Source organism: Poecilia formosa, unplaced genomic scaffold (genome assembly GCF_000485575.1).
Source record: "Poecilia formosa unplaced genomic scaffold, Poecilia_formosa-5.1.2 Scaffold159, whole genome shotgun sequence".
Lineage (NCBI taxonomy): Eukaryota > Metazoa > Chordata > Actinopteri > Cyprinodontiformes > Poeciliidae > Poecilia > Poecilia formosa.
Window position 1 is genome coordinate 232852 of NW_006800098.1, and position 17713 is coordinate 250564.

A 17713-nucleotide genomic window follows, 5' to 3' on the forward strand; every position below is an offset into this window, starting at 1 on the left:
AAATGCATGGGAATGCTTAATCCTGCACAGAAACCTGCTTGGTATCCACTGAGCTAAAACCGATGAGTCGTTAACTTCGAATGCCAAGAGTGGGTGGTGGGGAAAAAAAAAAAAAAAAAAAAGTACCAGCCTTAATATAAAAAAAACCTCAGAAACACCCAGGGAATGCCAAGTTATTGCTGGATTAACTTTTTTCATTATCTTCTTGTTTGTGTTCCTCCTTGCTCTGCCTGGAAGAAATGTAGTGCTGACTCTACGCCCCGACCACTGAGAGAGACCTCATACATTTCTGAACACAGTTAGGGTTCTGTATTCTCAGCTTCTACCAGTTTGAGCTTAATAGATGGCGCTCCCCTGCTGTGAACGCAGACACTGGGTGACTAATGGTACACGTGGGGTGGGGGTGGGGGGGGAGATGCAGACGGGTGATGATTATATTGTTAGAAAGGAGATGTATATTATGATGATAGCTGAAGATGTTATGACATGTGCTGCAAGGGGAATGTGGGTGTTTGCCTGTGTGCAAACTTTGTGCGCCTATTTCCTGACATCCAAGAAGGGTTTTGTCCTATTTGCTTTTCACAACCTTGTTAATGACATGCAAATGAATCTAAGCTAGGGAGATGTTAGTATCCTTTTGTTAAGTGGAACAAAAAAACAAAAAAAAAACAAAGAAAATTCATCTCCAAGCTCTAGACTGGTTTTCAAATTATGTTCATTTATGTCTTCATAGTTTTTCCCTGATGTGAATGGACTAAACATAGACATGGTTGATTTGTAGCTGCACCTCAAATACTCTGTTGACATTGTTATCCTTCTGTAAATATATATACCACTGCTGGATCCAGGTGTGCTGAACTGTGAAGAGTCCAGAAGCTTGCGTGGAGTTGACAAGCCGCTCACTTCCAAAACAGGCATCGGAGATATGTCTTTAGTCAAGGACCTGAGAGGAGACAAAGACAGAAAAGGGCATCATCATTTATTAAATATTTTGCTCTTCATTACGCATGTTAATCTGGGAATGCAACTGCATAAAAGACGCTGTAGACCAAGGCTGTTGGAGATCATACTGACCTTTTACCAACTCAAATTTTCTCAAACTATTCTCTATTTATGTATTTTTGCAATCATTTCTGCCAGTAACTTTTGTCTGTTTTTCATTCCCTAAAATGTACTCCTGACTCAGCCTGTGTTTAGCAATATCTCTGTCCAATGGAGTCATTCACTCCATTAACACTGCCAATAACTTTTGGTATTATTTGTTTGTCTTTCCTGTAAAAACTAAACCAGGTCAAGTGCTGGTGCCGTTTTCTTTCCTTTACCGTGTCGCTGATCCGTTCTCTTGACCCCCCCCGCCTCCAACCGGACACAGCAGATGACCGTTCGTATCAGGCTCGCTTCTGCTGGCATTTTCTTCCTGCTAAACATGAAGGCTTCCTTTTCAGTCACAACATGCCTTCTGTGAATGAGGAATTGCTGCAATGTGAACAGCTAGATGTGATAACACTGACCTCTTTAGACTGATAACCTTGTACTAACTGGAAATATAATACCAACTGTATCGTCTGTTTTAGGACTGACTTTGATTTCATTTGAATACTGACTGGATCTGTTGTCCTTTACATCGTCTTTACATGACATTTGTTGTAAAATTGCTTTATCATGAAAAAAACCCAAAACAAAACAAAAAACAAAACTCAACGGAACCTGAACTTGTGTAAATAAAAACAATCTCCAGTTCGAAGAAAACACCTTGCATCTCTGTTTGGTAAGGATGGTGCTGCTTTCCAATGAGCCATTTATCAACCCCGAGGTGGGAAGCAAATCCAGGACCGTTAAGTTAGGCGGCATAAACACCGTGTGCCTGTTAAGTGAGTGGGCTGCATGGAGGCTGGTGTGTTGTTAGAGGCAACCCAATACAGAAGGGCCAGAACCTGTCACTAGCTGACCCTTATTAATAAATCATTGTGCCTCACCAACCCACAGCCACTGTAATTACAGCACCCCCACGGATACACACATGTAAAAGTGCAAACAGCACTTTAAATGAATGCTTTCCATGGAAAACGAAAGCAACAAATGTGTGTTCAAAGCCTGCGGGGGCGCATTACTGCTAATAGGTTAGACGGCAGCATAACGAAAGTTAGAAACTGGCCGTCAGGTTACAGTTAACCTCATAGTGGCAGTCATTTAGACGATCACTGTCAGAGACACGAGGAGGACGACTTCTCTTGCTGCCAGTATCAAGCAAAACGTAGACGAGGACATGTGAAATAGCATGTGCACGGTATGTTTCTTAAATAAACAAAGATCAACACCAACTCTGCCAGAAGTTACATGTTTTACAATTATATTTAAGTAGGAAAAAAAAAAACAACTGGTGTTTGCTCCCAGCAGCAAACAAACCTTATGCTTGTCATCTGACTCCTTTGTTGCTTCTGCAACACAGTACCAGCATGTATAAAAGGCTTAACTGTTTATGACAGTGATGTTTTTTGGTTCAGTCAGAAAATAATTGGAAACTTTTAGTCAGTTGCCATGACAAGGAAATTGCTTACAATGAATACACACTGAATGGCAAACCCCCCCCCTCCCCCCAACCCCTCGTATTAATTCTAATGTATTTTTTATATTACTCTGGAAAGCTTCACCGTCGAATAAGTTCAGTGTTTTTAATGCCAATATATTCTACTATGATAGAGAGGTAATATGATAGAATGAAAATCCTCCATAATGTTAAACTGCAAATCATTTCAAATTAAGAAATGATTTGTTAAGAGCGACTGAAATCCCCTTTTACCCCGGAAGGCGAGAGGCGTTTTTGTCCTTGTTCTTGTGTCCGAGGCGACTGGTGGACTTGATGTAGAGGTGACGGTGCAGCTCGTCGATGAGCACCAAGTGGATGTTGAGCTTCTTGTTTTTGAGCTCCAGCCGAAGATCTCCGAGCCCCTCAACCTGAAACAAGGGGCCTTCCAGGGACTTCACGGCCGTCACCTGCAAGCAAGTCAAGAGGGTGTTGTTCTTTGCTGTCCGCCATAAACTCTTTGCAACGAATAGAATTACCTCGCGTTAAACTTGGCACCGAGTCTGTTCGTTTTCTTATTAAAAACATCAAAATCGATTTCTCTTTCACGCCACAAAAATGCAATCATGACATTTCTCAATTTTCATGGCAATGAATCTCTTTGCAACTGTGTGTTAATGAGGAGCTCTGCGTATCAAGAAAAAGAAAAAAAAAAAAACAGATGATGCAGCAACAAAAAGTATATCTGCAAGGTCAGGACAGGCCAGGAGGGAACTATTAGCAGAGAGAGATGTAGGGAAGGGGGGTGGGAGAATATGGTGGGCAGGGGGCATAGGTCAAGTTTGTGCTGATGCAAATGAGACTCAGACTAGCAAGTGGAGATGTGTTAATGTGCTTCATCGTCAGCCTCCTTTAGCAAAATATAATAACTCCCTACGCCAGAAAGACTTTACATGTGATCTCTGTGTGCATGTACGGTACACACTTCTCAGATGTGTCTCTGTCTAATTATATGTGTGTGATTGTGTGCCAGTAAATGCGTGTGTGTGTGTGTGTGTGGAAGACTGGTTAACATCATTAGGGAAGAGGCCTGTCAGCATAATGAGAAATCTGAACCCTCTTGTGAATTTGCAAAGGAGAAGAGAAGGTTTATCAGTGGCTTCTCCACTCCAAGCAGGGTTTCACCTGAGCACACCTGGATTTAGCGATACAACAGGAACAGGGGCACGAAGAGGGAAGGTCGGTTTTTATAAACCAAACCCCTGGGATGTAATGCTGCCACTGCAGAGTACAAAGAGTGCTCAGTTTGAATTTTAATTGAAGAGATAAGTCTGGTTTAAAAAAAAAAAAAAAAATTTGGAAAAAAATAAAAATGCCTCCACACAATGTTGGTGAGACTGAGCCAAAGAGAAGGCTGGGATGTTTGTACCTGGCCATTAAACGTCTGCTACGGTACAAAAAGAAGAGTAAGTGCATGTAAAATTAACAATAACTTGAAGAAGTAGGACCAAATTTCTGCAACAAGAAATTATGTAAGATTACTGGTGCCAAAGAAGCGTGAAAATTTGGGCAAAAAAAAAAAAAGTCAGTTGATCAATTTTGAAGCCAATAAGTTTTTGTTTTTTTTAACTTATCAAAACATTGATCATCTTTACAATCACCCTTTTAGAAACTACCTCTGACTCAGTGCTTTTGTTCAAAGCTGCACCTCTTTTCTGATCATTGACAGAGAAATTCCTGTTGTTATTGTCATCTACTCTTTGTTTGTATTTCCTGTTGAAATTAACCCTGGCTCTGTGAGTTTCTGATTAGCTATTTCTCCAAGATAGATTCAAAGTTTTTAGTAATGTTGCATGGTGCTATAATTTAGCTTAGACTGGATTGTGTTCATGACTTCTAACCCATAAATGGGCTTGACTGAATTGAACTGATTTAACCTGGACCAAATATACCAAATAAAAATGCCAACAGAGGGGGGAAAAGCACTGCCACTAAGAAGATATTCAAATATAAAAACGAACAAAGTTTTGTTTAAAGGGCTTAAGAGCACTCTCTCGATGGCAGTAAAATGGCTGCCTGCTTCTAAAGTAAAGCACATTTAAAGTTCGCATGACAAAGGTAATGCATCCAACTGACTTTGAACTTTTTACAACCTCCTAAAACGCACTGTACTGACTGAGCGCAGGTTGAATGGCGTTCCATTTCCTTCCACCCACACAAAAGAGGATTTTTCACGGTCTTGTGGTTGCGCCACCGTTTCTCTTCCCTCCTCCTCCTCCCCCTCCTCCTCCTCCTCAGATAACCCCCATTCTAGCAAACTAATTATTAGCATGTTCCGGAGGAGAAAGATGTGTGGGAGTGACATTGGACGGGAGAGAGGAAAGAGGAAGGCGACAGACAGATCACAGAGCCCGGTCGTTTAGTTGTCAATGCCAACCTTCACCCACCCTGCTGAGGATACTGCGAAACACATCAAATGTAGTACGCGCGCGTCCACGGTGGCCTCACAGCACTTAACGTGACGCGGGTTGCACCCGCTGGACCATTCAAGGCTAGAAACGGTTTCTTTAAAGCGGTGAAAGGAGCAAGGGAATCAATCTTTGTAAACACTTGTGTTTACGTGCACGTTGGAGGATTCTGAAAGGCAACCCCCCATCAGCACTGCCCCACGTGTCAACAGGCAAAACTAAAGCGCATTGAAAACGAGAAAAAGTTCCACTTTCTCCACACTTTACTCACCAACATGTCGGTGGCGTGAAGGTAGTGCTTGCTCGCCATATAGGTCTCGAGGCGCTGAGGAACCTGTTTGATGCTTTCAATTTCATCCAGCAGCTGGAGAACGTGCTTGTGTTCAATGCCTTCTATCCACAGCTTCCTCAGTTCATCTCTCTTACAGTGGAGAAGCATTTTGCAAGACAGCAGGTTCTCCTTCACCTGCACAACAGAAGAAAAATAAAAGCATTAGGTCAGAATGTTCTACTGTATGTCAAGTTTTAAAGCTATTTTCAGGGGATTTAGTGCTTTCATGCAAACGTTAAGTGACTTGGGAAAGAATTACAGCATCCACAGCCACATTTGGTTTTAATTTAAACAGGGAAGGTCCTCGTTCTGAATGACAGAAATTGTAATTTGAATTTCAGGCTCATTTCAGCTGTAAGATTAAAATAACTACAGAAGAAAGATAGATTCGTCTCATAAGATCAAAGTTTAGAATGTGCATCTGAGCTCAATTAAAACCAAGTTCTGCTTGGAAACAGCACTTCAGCATAAGAATGGCTCACAGGCAACAGAATGAAATGAAAATAAACGGTTCTGAATTTTCATCACAGATTCTTTAGTTGTTGCCTTGGAGTTCGTGAAATGCCTGAATTAACAGGAAGTTAGTAAAGGATTTGTTTTATCTCCTCTGATTGACTCGGGCTTGTTTTTGGACATCTGGAGCTGTTCACAGCTGGTGGTAGCAGGCGTTTGGACTGAATCATATAAAAGCAGAACAGCCCAACAACTTCACACCTGAATGCTCAGATCTCCTCTGAACACAAACACATTAGAACTACTGTAGCAAAAGAGCACAAATAGATGGTGAGATTTGCATCAGCTGTATATTTGTAGTTATTTGGCTTCTCTAAGCCCATGGTGTGCTTCTCAGTGTGCCTTCTCAGAAACAAGGAAATCTGACAATCTAAAGTTACTGTAAACACAAATGCAAGGAAGATTTCAACTCACACAGACTCACACTTCAGCAAAACACCCGACAGTTCACTGACAGCTGCTCTACAGATCTTTATTACACTCATTTACTGGCTAAAAAACAAAATGAAACACTCAGCCGTAGAGTTCAGATTCTTTTAAGATTAAGAAGGGATATTTCACAACAGCAAATCACCTCCAAGCACAGTGAAAGGAAACATCGCATTGAAGAGAAAAGACGCAATGCTGACAGTTAAACTAATGCAGGCAAAACTTTATAAAATCTACATTAACACCTGTGGTTAAGGGTGTCTGGATGTGACCAGATCACCCAGGACAGGCATTCTTCTTCGTACCTGTTTTATCTTATTGCGGGAGCTGGTGATGCGCTCTGTGATGCTCTGGTAGGTCCGGATGGCAGTGGTGAGTTCAGCGTAATGCTGAACAATCAGTTTATCCAAATCTCTATCGCAGGTTTCAAAGGCCTCTTCCAGACGACCCTTCTCTGTCTCTCTGTCCTGCACATCATCGCTGCTGGACAGAGTCCTGAATAAGATGCAAAGCAAGGCAATATGACATAACTTGATAACTTGCACCTTGACTGAATAATTCATAAGTGAAAAGATGTGAATGTTTTGGCACAGGAAACATGCTCCATGTCACGACTGAGGACATAATACTTACAGTACCTTGCAAAACTATTCAAACCACTAAACTTTTTTCATACTCTCTCATATTACAGCCACAAACGTCAGTTTATTTTACGGACATTCCATGTCATTGACAACACAAAGTAGTGCGTGATCGTGAAGTGTCCCCTTTATTCTGGTAGCAACAAAAAAAAAAATCAAATGCAACCAAATATCTTCCAACGTTACTGAATTAGTAACTTTGGAGGTGAACCTGTATGGGAAAATTAATGCATTAAAACACAAACCTAAACATAAACACTTTTATGAGACCATTGAACACATGTTATTCCATTGTTAAAGAATGCCAAAGGCCAAGTAAAAGTCTGATCTGACCAAGATGGTCAGATCAGACCAAAACTGAACTTTTCGGCCAAAAAGAAAAAAAAAAAAAAAAATACAACTGGCAGGAAAATAACACTGCACATCACCCTGGTCTGAACAAACCACAATAACGGTGAAGCACAGTGGTGGCGGAATCATGCTGCAGGGGTGTTTTTGGTTGCTGTTGTTTGTGTATTACTTCACGTTCTATTTGGGCAACAACATAAGCATTTATTGAGAGCTGCAGTCAAAATACAGCAATAGTCGCTCAAGCTGAATAATTTTACAAATCAGATCCCAAACATATTTTAGTTTCTACATGTACAAACCTGGTAGACTCATCCCAAAAGACTTGTAGCTTTGTGTAGTGCAGAAAATTGTGGTTAAAACCTTTTTATTGATTCAGGAAGGGTTTAAAACAAATGCACGCCGCACTTCTCAGTCTGTGAACACTTTTCAAAACCGTGTATAACACCTGTGCAGTATTGTGTTGGTTTTATCATGTATAAGCTCAATAAAATATATAGAAAAATTTGGTTAATCAGGGTTTTCAACGCGATTTGTTTTGTTTGTATTATTTGTTTTAGTTTTCTCCTGTGTTTCCCTTGGGTTGTGATGACAATAATAGGTTAGCTATCTATAAATAATACCCCGTCGCGGCTATTATTTTCCTTTCCTCTTCAAAATAAAAAAAAATGTAATTGTTGATTAATTTTAAGTGCTTCTGTAAATAAAGTGATGAATAAAAAGCCAGGGTAAACGAGCGTCTGTTTCTATCTGATAGTTTATAACACAGGAAGGATGCAGCTACCTCCCATGTAGCTTCCCAAAGCTAGCTGTCATCTCGTATCTGACTACAAATATAAACAGCGAAAAGCTTTTCTCACGTTCTTACTGCACTGTTAGCCTCGCAGATAAAATGTTAATTAACCTTACCTTATAACAGAGATAAGAAGACCAGAAGGGTCTTTGTTCTTGCTCACAGCACTCCTGTATTTGCCTGTTTCAGCTGCCATTTTTTTCCAGCTGCAGAACTCAAACAGGAAGAAGGGAGCGTGTGGTCACGCAAGGTGTTCTGGGAGTTGTATTTTTAAAGTGGAAACTAGCCATTGTAACTCCTATGGCTGAAGCGGAATCAGTAAAAGGATCCTGTGGAACTAATGGTGTAGCCAGCTCACATGTAGTTACCTTTTTATACCCAGCAATATAATTTTTAAGGAAGTTATAAAATTAATTACTTGCTGTAGGCTAAATGTGCATCCAGACCTAGTTGTTCTACGGCTGTTTTTTTTTTTAATAGAGTTTGACTTGGGGGGAGGCGGATGAGCGAAAGTGATCACAAAAATGCAGACAAGTTGTGTTGTTGCTGCGCTGCTGTTTTTTTTTTTTTCTTAAGTTCATTAACAATTGAATTGTTTTCCCATAATTTGGTTTCACTTCTGTTGCTTTTTAAACGTAAGAATTTTTTCCCTCCAATTTTCACCCATGAATACACATACAGTAAGTAGATTTTCTTAGGAAAAATAAAACAACATTTTGATTTTGTTTTATTTTATTTCTGATTCACCCAAAAATATTTGTACATATATGTGCTCTTAAATGTCTTTCTGATCTTTGAACTTAACTTCTGCTATTTTCTCAACGCTGTACATTGTTGTTGAGACTATATAGCACATACTGTGAGAACAGAATACAACCCATTGTTTTTAAGTTGAAAAAAAAAAACTGAATGTTTGACAGTGGTGTACAGATAAGTCCGTGGAGATTGTTTTTATTTTAGCATTTCATTTTTGTAATTTTTATTTATTTACTTATTTATTTATTTATTTATTTATTTATTTTTATATTTGTCATAAGATCTGATGCTATTTAAAACATCAGCCCTGAGTGTCCAGGTCTGAAGTCACCTATGGCATCCAGCAGTGATAAATATCACAATTCTTACACCTGCAAGAATGAATGAAATGAAAATGTAAAAAAAATATAGTTCTTTCTTGCTTATTTTCTCAAATTAAACAGGAAAAAAAAACGTACAAAATTTGATGCAATTTACTATACTTTAGTGCTATCATAGATATATTCTAGTATCTAAAAACAGAGGATAAATCCTTTATTGTTAGATTTTCACTCTGGTCCTCCTGAGACTGACAAGGAAGTGCAAAGGAGAAAGGAGACAGGCAGTGAAGGTCAGTGAGTTAATAGCTACCACCATTTAGAACATATAGAACTGGGTGTTTCAGGCCTCCTGTGTCCTGTATCTCTCACCATATCTGCTGTACCAATGAGAATGGAAGAGAGCATTGATTCTGGAGCAAAGGAGGTCGATCTCCCGCAGCCTGAGCCCTGATTGATGTGCCGGTGGAATGATGAGATAACATTGCGGGTGATCTTTGTTTCTCAACCACCTCCCCAAAAAGCAATTGCTGTGTCATGCAGGACCTATTGTTTGTCTTTAAAAAAAAGAAAAAGAAAAACACCTCCCATTACCAAGTCCAAGTTAAGTTTCAAAGCTCCTATCACCTCACCTTATACTGACTAATCATATTCCACCGGGCTACTTTCTCCAAGGTCATTTGCTGTAAAACAGCAACTTCTTGCTCTGAAAAAGCCATGTGTTGAAAGATGAACAAGGTCGTAAAAACTTGTTTGAAGGCCTTTGAATTTATGATGCTAAGTTTTTATTCAGTGAAAATTAAGCAGGATGTTTTTTTTCTCTTCTAATTCATGTTCTCAAATTTTCAGGTTTGTGTGTTGAATATTTGAGATAGCTAAGATGTGCAGAATAATTAAGATAAGCTTATGGTGTCTTCAAGGCAGATTTCAAATAACTTTTTTTTTTTTTTTGCCTGTTGGAGAAACAACACTGAAATCTCATAATTAGATCAATTGCAGGAAAGGAGCATTACAATGATCAAAAACAAGATGGACCATGATACCATTTAAATCAACCTCTAGGTAAAAATTTAAAGCAAATCTTAAACATGTATGGCACGCAGGAAAATAACTGCTTCCTTCTGTTGAACATTACAGCTACAGCTGGCTCCACTGAAGAGATGGAAATGAATAAAATGAAGTAACATTATCGACAAGCATGACGGTAAGATAAATCCTTCTTGCTCTGATAAGCCTGATGTAGAGAGAAAGAGTCTTTTTCACACTCCAACATTCAGTCTCATTGGTGTACAAAAAAAAAGAAAAAAAAAGAAGAAGGAAAAACCTGAAGCGTTTCAAAGCAAGCCTCAGGGCACCGCATTAGCAAGAGCGTAGTAGTGCAGTGGGTCTTCTTTGGGGAATGACATCACAGTGTAAAAGGCGTTTGAACTTCCTTTACTACAAAACCAATATCATTCAAAGTTGCTTATATGTCTAAAAAGGAACCCCATGATGAATGGCTCTGCATTATAAACAAATGCCTTTGGTCAGTGTTTATTGTCTACAAGATTTATTAGATCACTGACAGCACAATGCACGCGTGTATTAAATTTTTAAATGGGTTTCCACTTTTTCATATTGTTTAGCATGATCTACACACACTCGTGGCTCAAAAAGCCTCCACAAAAATGCAAGAATAGGTATAAAAGAGTTTTATTAAACATGCGCTGGGATATGTGTATAATATATCAGGTTTATTCGTACGAGCTGTCATGCTCTAACCTCCTAGAGACGCATCAAACCTCCACCTGTAGTTTTCTGCTCTGTGAGACTGCATGAGAGTCTGTCAGTGTAGTTTTACACAAATATATTAAAAAGCTGAACGAATCAAAAGACTCTCATATAAATCATGAATAATGCTTTTTCCAGTGTGGATGATTGATTCATTTTGATTACTTTTAGTAGTTTTATCACCCGTGTATTACTTTAAAACAAATATGTTACAATTTTCTAAATTGTTACTGGTGTCTTTAAATAAATACTTAAATGTTCAAAATCCATTTAACTCAATAAAAACTAGTCTTATTTTATGTTTATTTCCTGCTTATAAGTTCTTCGTTACTTTTTTGCTTATTGCTCCAAAATGTTTGCGGTTGACAAAAATACAAAAGCAGAATAAATTGAAAAGGGGAAAATAGTCACAGGGGTGTGAAGCAGGTGCATCAAGAAAATAACTAAAATATTGTTTTCAAACGTCAATTATGAGGGACCAGTGACCTGCGTGTTTTCATGTTTCCTTGGTTCAGCTCAAAAAGACAAAAATCAAAGTTCACTTCATCTTCAAATAAGACCAGGTTAAGATTTCGGCACCAAAAACCATATACCGCTTTTTATTTGTATTTTTTGTAAAATAACAAACCAAAGAAAAAACAGTACTTGACTTCAGCTGTAAATTTCATGAGATGTTGATTTAGAAATGTCCTTCCTCCTCTGATGTTACAGTATAAACAATAAATTTTTAGTAGTGGTATAAAAATAAAAAAACAAAACCCTACTGAACTGGTTTGAAACTGGAATTGACCATTTCAAAATGCTGGCGTCAATATGTCAGAGTTTATTAAAAACTTGATGAGAATAACTCTTCTGTATATTTTTAGCGGACAACTTCTTGGATGATGTTGAAAACACTTTCAGTTCCTAATGAATGTAGGTAAAATGCCAATTAGCTTTTACAACTTACATTAATGTTCATGTATAATTGTTATATAGGAATATTTATTCTTTTATTTGCCATAAAAATGGAATCAAAGCTTTGTTTTAGGGCTCATTTATAGCCTTATGAAATAGTATGAACAAAAAGTAACTGGTGGCATGTTTTTTAAGACAAAAAGTGACAGTTAAATATCTGTTACAGTGAATAATAAAGCAAAGCAAAATATTTTTCATTAAAAACATTTTCTATGCAAATCATTCATTTATTTTAAAGATACATATTTAATTTAAAAACAGCAAGGCCACAATTGTATCAACGAAATCCATCAAACAGTTAAATACTGTACACAAATTGAATAAAATACAAAGGGGGTAACATGGTAATAATAAAAAGTAGAAAAAACATAAATATTTTAAACAAGATATTGTACTTGGTAACACATTCTTGTTGTGTGAAGATGGGATACTTAGTCCATAGTCCATAGTCCATTCCATGTTTGCTGGCCAGTCAAGTACAGTAATGTTGTGGTCACTCTACCAACATTTGGTACCTTTTGGTAGGGTGGTCGAATTCCGGACCAGCTTCCAAAGACTCTGGTACATAAATTCTCTACGACTTTGTACCTGAGTTGCTGTCATTTAAAGCTTCCACAAACAGTTCACTGTGGGATATTTAGTAGCAAGGAAAAAAAAAAGAAGAAAAATCATGGTTGCACTTATTACACAGGTGTATTCCATCAAATGGAGGGAATTCATTAGATTTGGTGTTTTAATTTAGTTACAAAATGTTTATTAGAGGTGAGAAACACAATGCTCCTGAAAACCAAGTATACTTTTCCTTCAACTTTACAGTACTATCTCACTTTGTGTTATTATTGTGAGACAAAATTAGGCTTTCCGTGAGTATGTATCACGTATACCTACATTATTTTTTGCAATACACTAATTCTAGCATTGTGTAAAAATATTTCTTACACATTAAAACTTAAAATATAAGTAAACGTGAATGTTTTGACTATTTTTTTAAATGATTGAATGACATCACAGACAGCACCTGCCATCCAGACTACAGTATGTATGTAAACAAAAAACCCCTAATTGAATATCTTCACGTGAAGCCGAAAAAGTCAAGAACAGTCCTGCTGCCTGTCACATTACCACCCTGCCGACTTCAAAGCAACAACCAATGAGCATCCTCGTTACACACACGGGTTACTTACTCGACCAATAATGCTACACGTTGTTATAAAACCCGTCATGCTAAGGAAGTGCGCACTTTTCTGAAGCCGTGTAGTTTGGGCCACATTTGTACTTGACTGTAGGCAACCGGGACAAAAACAGAAGTGTGTGGTCATATTGTGTGTTTTATGTAGCCCAGATTAGCGACTTTTCTGACACCCTGCGGTCTGACAATGGGAGCAAACAACAGTACCCGCCGTGTTTCATTCGAGTCAGACGAGAACGAGAATATAACAGTGGTGAAGGGCATACGGGTAAGTTACAGGGTAGACCTGTTGAAAGAAACAGGTGTTACTTCTTTAATTCACAGGCAGATATGCCGTCAGAAATTAGGCTGTAAGCATACGGTGTTAATAAATATAAAACAAGCTAAACTAGAGTGAAAGCATTGCACTCACTCTTCCAGTGCTAGAAGTTCTGCTGAAAGTAGGGGGAAAAGAGATTTTATTTTCAAACAGTGTGAACTGTAAAGCACTTGAAGTTGCAAGTGTGTCCAAGAATTGTGGAGTTTAAAAAGAAATTTCAATAAAGAAAGATTGACCCCATTCTCCTTCTTGTTTTGTTATTCCTTTAATTGTCTTATTGTCCAGAGGACAATATGCATAATGTGTTTTATTAGCAGTCTTTGCTATTAGGCTGCCATTACAAATTCACCTGTGCCACTCTCAGTTGATGTTAAATATAGCCTGAGAGGCTTTGGCTGATCACATAACACTTCAGTGAGCTTGACTCTATTATTACTCAGTTGTTAGGGCAACATAGAAAGCTTTTGTTTAGTCCTGTTTGGTGTAACTCCATAACGTTTGTCTACTGTAAGTTGAATGGATTTGCATTTTCCCTGGTTTTGATCACGGGTTTTGAATGAAGGTTGCCATTCACTCAGGCCATGTGTACTGCATGTTTTTGATGTTTGAACCCAGATTTCCTATAAGAAGTGGAAAAGTATGGAATTTGATTTACCATAGGTGTTTTTCAGGCCTGGGAAATTATGAAAATCACTTTGTTCCATAATTTGTTTAACAGGACACTGGTTTAAGAATAGAGAAAGAAGCATTTTTCTTTTACTAGGAATAGAGAATACTTACATCTTCTCAATAAGAATATTCTCCTATATTCCAGAATTTTTATCATTTCATCATGTATAGCATAAGAAGCATTTTCCTCTTCAGAGAATATAAATAATGATCTGTTTGGGGCTAAAATCAGCTAAGAACGCTTGTGATTTTCCTTCTTTCTTGTGGCGCTACATTAAGAAGTGATCTAATCTTGTCAAGATAATCGTGGCTGCAACTTCGGAACACTTTTTTTTCTATAGCCAGAATGCTGTTTCACAAAGAATTGCAAGTGATTTTGCTTTCAGACTAGCAGCAGTAGTTCCTCTCATCAGTTACCATTCACTTTTCTTGAAAGGAGACATGATGTGCCTTTTTAAATGTATGCCTCTCTTAAAAATGTTCAAGAGATGACCCAAAGGGCTGGCAGACAGAAACAGTGCAGCATTCACTTTGGATTCCTGCAGGCAATTCCTTTGCTTCGCTTGTAAAATGTTTAGATGACCACCAGATGAGACAGTTTGTGATTGCAGCTTTTTTCTTTCCTGAACACTGACATTGACGGTGCACGTTAACAGTGAAAATATCCTGAAACATGCTCTTTTCGTACTGACGTCTATTTTATTTTCCACTCACTTCTTAGTACTTTACTTTTGCTGAAACAAAATTGCTGGTTAATATCAACGGAGCAAGAAAAACATTATTTGAACCGTGTATTTCAGTAATAATGTCCTGCATCTTAGATTCTAAAAGACACTTTGCCTTGCAGCTACTGCCTGGCATTTTCAAAGTGTCCGTGTTTCCCAAGCACATCAAACAATCTCTCAGGACTGTATTATTGGAATCAAAAATAGTTTGAATCACTTCCAAGTGGTTTGCCGATTTACTTTTCATATCTTGCATTACATAAAATCCAATCAAAATGCAGGGCTATGGATTACGAAGCAACATTCCAAGCTTTGAACATTTTACAGAGCACTGTTCAATCCATAATCTGATAATGACAAGGGTGAAGCACAAGCTCTTGCTGGATGTTTCCCGTATGCTATAGGGAGGACACACGTTGATGAAGGTTTTTTCTTAAGCAGGGAGAAAAGTAAGCTGGTCAGGGTTGATATTAAGGATAAATGGAGGTAAAAACAGGAGAATCAAGGCAGAAAACATTAGATGTACAACAAGAGCTGTATTAAAATGCTTCAGGTTACTCTATATTCCTTAGTTAGAATGGCCTAAGGTGCAAGCTTTAATCCAATTGTCAGTTTGTAGCAGGACACAGATGCTCTTCATCCAATCTCACTGGATGTGTGAAGGAAGAGCACTTGCTTTTTTTCCTCTAAATGTGATACCTGTGCAAGATGGTTCTACAAAGTATCGAGTCAAGTCCGCCGCAATAAGTTCCAATCAAATACATGAACGTTCAATCGGAATGAATATTTAAGCAAGTTATTGAATGAGCTGTGATCGTTCTATGCAATGTCAAAGTTTGGTTTTGTGGGAAGGTGTGTCATATGTTTGGCTATATTCTCACATGAGATTTCGTTCTCATTTACAGCTTTCTGAAAACGTGATCAAGCGCATGAAAGAACCCGCCACTCCTCCAAAACAGCAGCAGAGTGCTCCCACTTCGGCAACGTCAAAGGCACCATCCCTCATTCCATCACCTCCGCTCCGACCTGTTCCTCCTCTCGCTGACCTCGCCTCCTCCTTGCCTCGCTCCCCTCCTTTTGTAGAACCTGTAGCACCTCCAGCTCCATCGGCTACAGAGTCTGTGGCCACGCCTCCTCCTAAACCTCCCACACAACAGGTAGCAGAGAACGCCAAAGCTGACTTGGTGCTTTCTCATTCATCTCCCTCAGTTTCTGCTAACGCTGTTGCTGCTTCTGTTCTTGAGCCTTTAACAACCCTCCCTGCACCCACTCCTGCTCACACTGAACAGTTCACTCCTGCTTCCTGCCACGCTTCAGATTTGGTGGAAACTGTAACTCCTCTTGCAGCTCCTCCCTTAACTCAATCCATCGCTTCTCCTCCCTCAGTAATCAAACCAATTGCTCCTTCTCATGCTGTTGAGCCTCTTCCTTCACACGTCCCCAAGTCGGAATCCCTCCCTTCCCCTCCTGTTTTCAAACCTATCACCATCCTGCCAGCATCCTTGCTTCCTTCAGGGGACTCTTTGCCTCTGCAGTCTGCTGAATCTTTACCTACAGCTCCCCTGCCTGAGTTTACTGCTTCTTGTGAACCAGTTGCACCTCCTCCCCAGCCCACAGCGGAACCATTATCACCTGCTTCAGTCCCTGAGCCAGTGGCAGTGCCTCAGTCAAGTCCAGTTTCGCCACCTGCTGTGCCACCAGCAGGTGAGTTTCATTTCTTGTAGCAAAAAGAATATGTTACAGAAGCATAAATCTTTAGAAATGTGTTCTAGTAATATGAAGCTGACTGATACTAAGGGTGTGATGAAACTTATCAGGGAAAATGTGGGAGTGGTTTCTTCTGACTTTTGACACATCAGTGAACTGCACTTGGGGCCTAATCCCACCCTAACCCGTTTAAATTTCTTCAGAAATGTTCTAGTTTATGTCACTAGCTTTATCCAAAACACATACTTCAGAAGCAGCTTCATTGAATTTAGTCCTACATAGAGTAAAAGCTGGTCTATTATGTTTAAATAATGTTTTTTTTCTGTTGGTTATGATTTTGTCTTGAAATGTCTTGGACATGGTTTCTGCAACATGTTTAATTAGAAGGCAAGGGTTATGTAGTACTGAACATGCCATAGATTTGTTTTGCATTTCATTTCGATTGTGCCTATTGTGTGGGTGTTAACTATAAGCCACCTTAAGCTGTTTGCCTCCAACTTTTCACGGCAATTATAATTAGTCTTAATTTAAAAAAATGGCCTTGCAGTATCTACTGTCATATAGTGATTTTTTTTGCCATCCACCAGCTGTTAATGACATGATTAATTCTTTTTTTATTTTTTTTTTTTATGAAAAAGGTTACTGAAAGTGCAACATAATGATTGGGGACCAACAGCATATTTAGGACTCTATCTACTTATTTATGTTTTTCCTCTTAGTTTTCTGGAGCTTTGCTTTTGAGGATTTGTCTCCTCTGACAGCTGCTGTAGCTGGGAAAACAAACTGCTTTCCATTTCAAGCAGCAAGACAAAATAAAAAAATATCTGTTAAGATGTTTCCATACACAAACATCTTGGGCATTGATCTGACGTAGAAAGCAACTCGTACTTGAGACTCCAACATCAGCTGCACTAAAGTCGCAAAAATAAAACACTTTAGACTCGCTTAGTTGCGTGCCCTAAAGACTTGAGACTTGATTTCAAATCCTGATCTAAGACTCGAGTCTCTCATGTTTGCATCTCATGTAATGAAGATGCTGTGAAAGGCTACGTGTGATTATTTGTCGGTGGCGTTCTGGATTATGGGATGTTACATGCTCATATTATTTTGTTCATGGTAGCTGTAGTTGAGTAACTTGCCTCCAAATGATCTCACTGCTAAGCTTGTTGCAGCAGCAAGAAAGCCTCTCCGCGAAGTTCAACACAAATTTACTTGCTACACTCGTTCTTCTTCATAATGATGACATTTCTACATTTG

At 38.8% G+C, this 17713-nt stretch overlaps 2 protein-coding genes across 7 annotated transcripts in view; one reads left to right on the forward strand and one right to left on the reverse strand.

The window, feature by feature from the left end:
* The window catches only part of exoc4 (exocyst complex component 4), a 114407-nt gene extending 106116 nt beyond the window's left edge, over window positions 1-8291 (reverse strand). Inside the window, exons 1-5 of the mRNA XM_007564422.2 lie at window positions 8164-8291; window positions 6571-6760; window positions 5264-5458; window positions 2801-2994; window positions 834-943 (exon numbers count right to left, since the gene is read on the reverse strand). Coding sequence (XP_007564484.1) covers window positions 834-943; window positions 2801-2994; window positions 5264-5458; window positions 6571-6760; window positions 8164-8243 — 769 coding nt within the window. The 5' untranslated portion in view covers window positions 8244-8291. The remainder of the gene's footprint in view (window positions 1-833; window positions 944-2800; window positions 2995-5263; window positions 5459-6570; window positions 6761-8163) is intronic.
* Window positions 8292-13043: 4752 nt separating this feature from the next.
* Window positions 13044-17713, forward strand: part of chchd3a (coiled-coil-helix-coiled-coil-helix domain containing 3a) — a 62156-nt gene continuing 57486 nt past the window's right edge. For 2 of the 6 annotated variants that reach the window (XM_016677662.1, XM_016677661.1), the window contains exons 1-2: window positions 13045-13304; window positions 15655-16453. In XM_016677662.1, the coding sequence (XP_016533148.1) occupies window positions 13224-13304; window positions 15655-16453 (880 nt within the window). In that variant the 5' untranslated portion in view covers window positions 13045-13223. Of the gene's footprint in view, window positions 13305-15654; window positions 16454-17713 lie in introns of all 6 variants that reach the window. The other 4 variants (XM_016677664.1, XM_007564423.2, XM_016677660.1 and 1 more) reach the window with 4 other exon arrangements.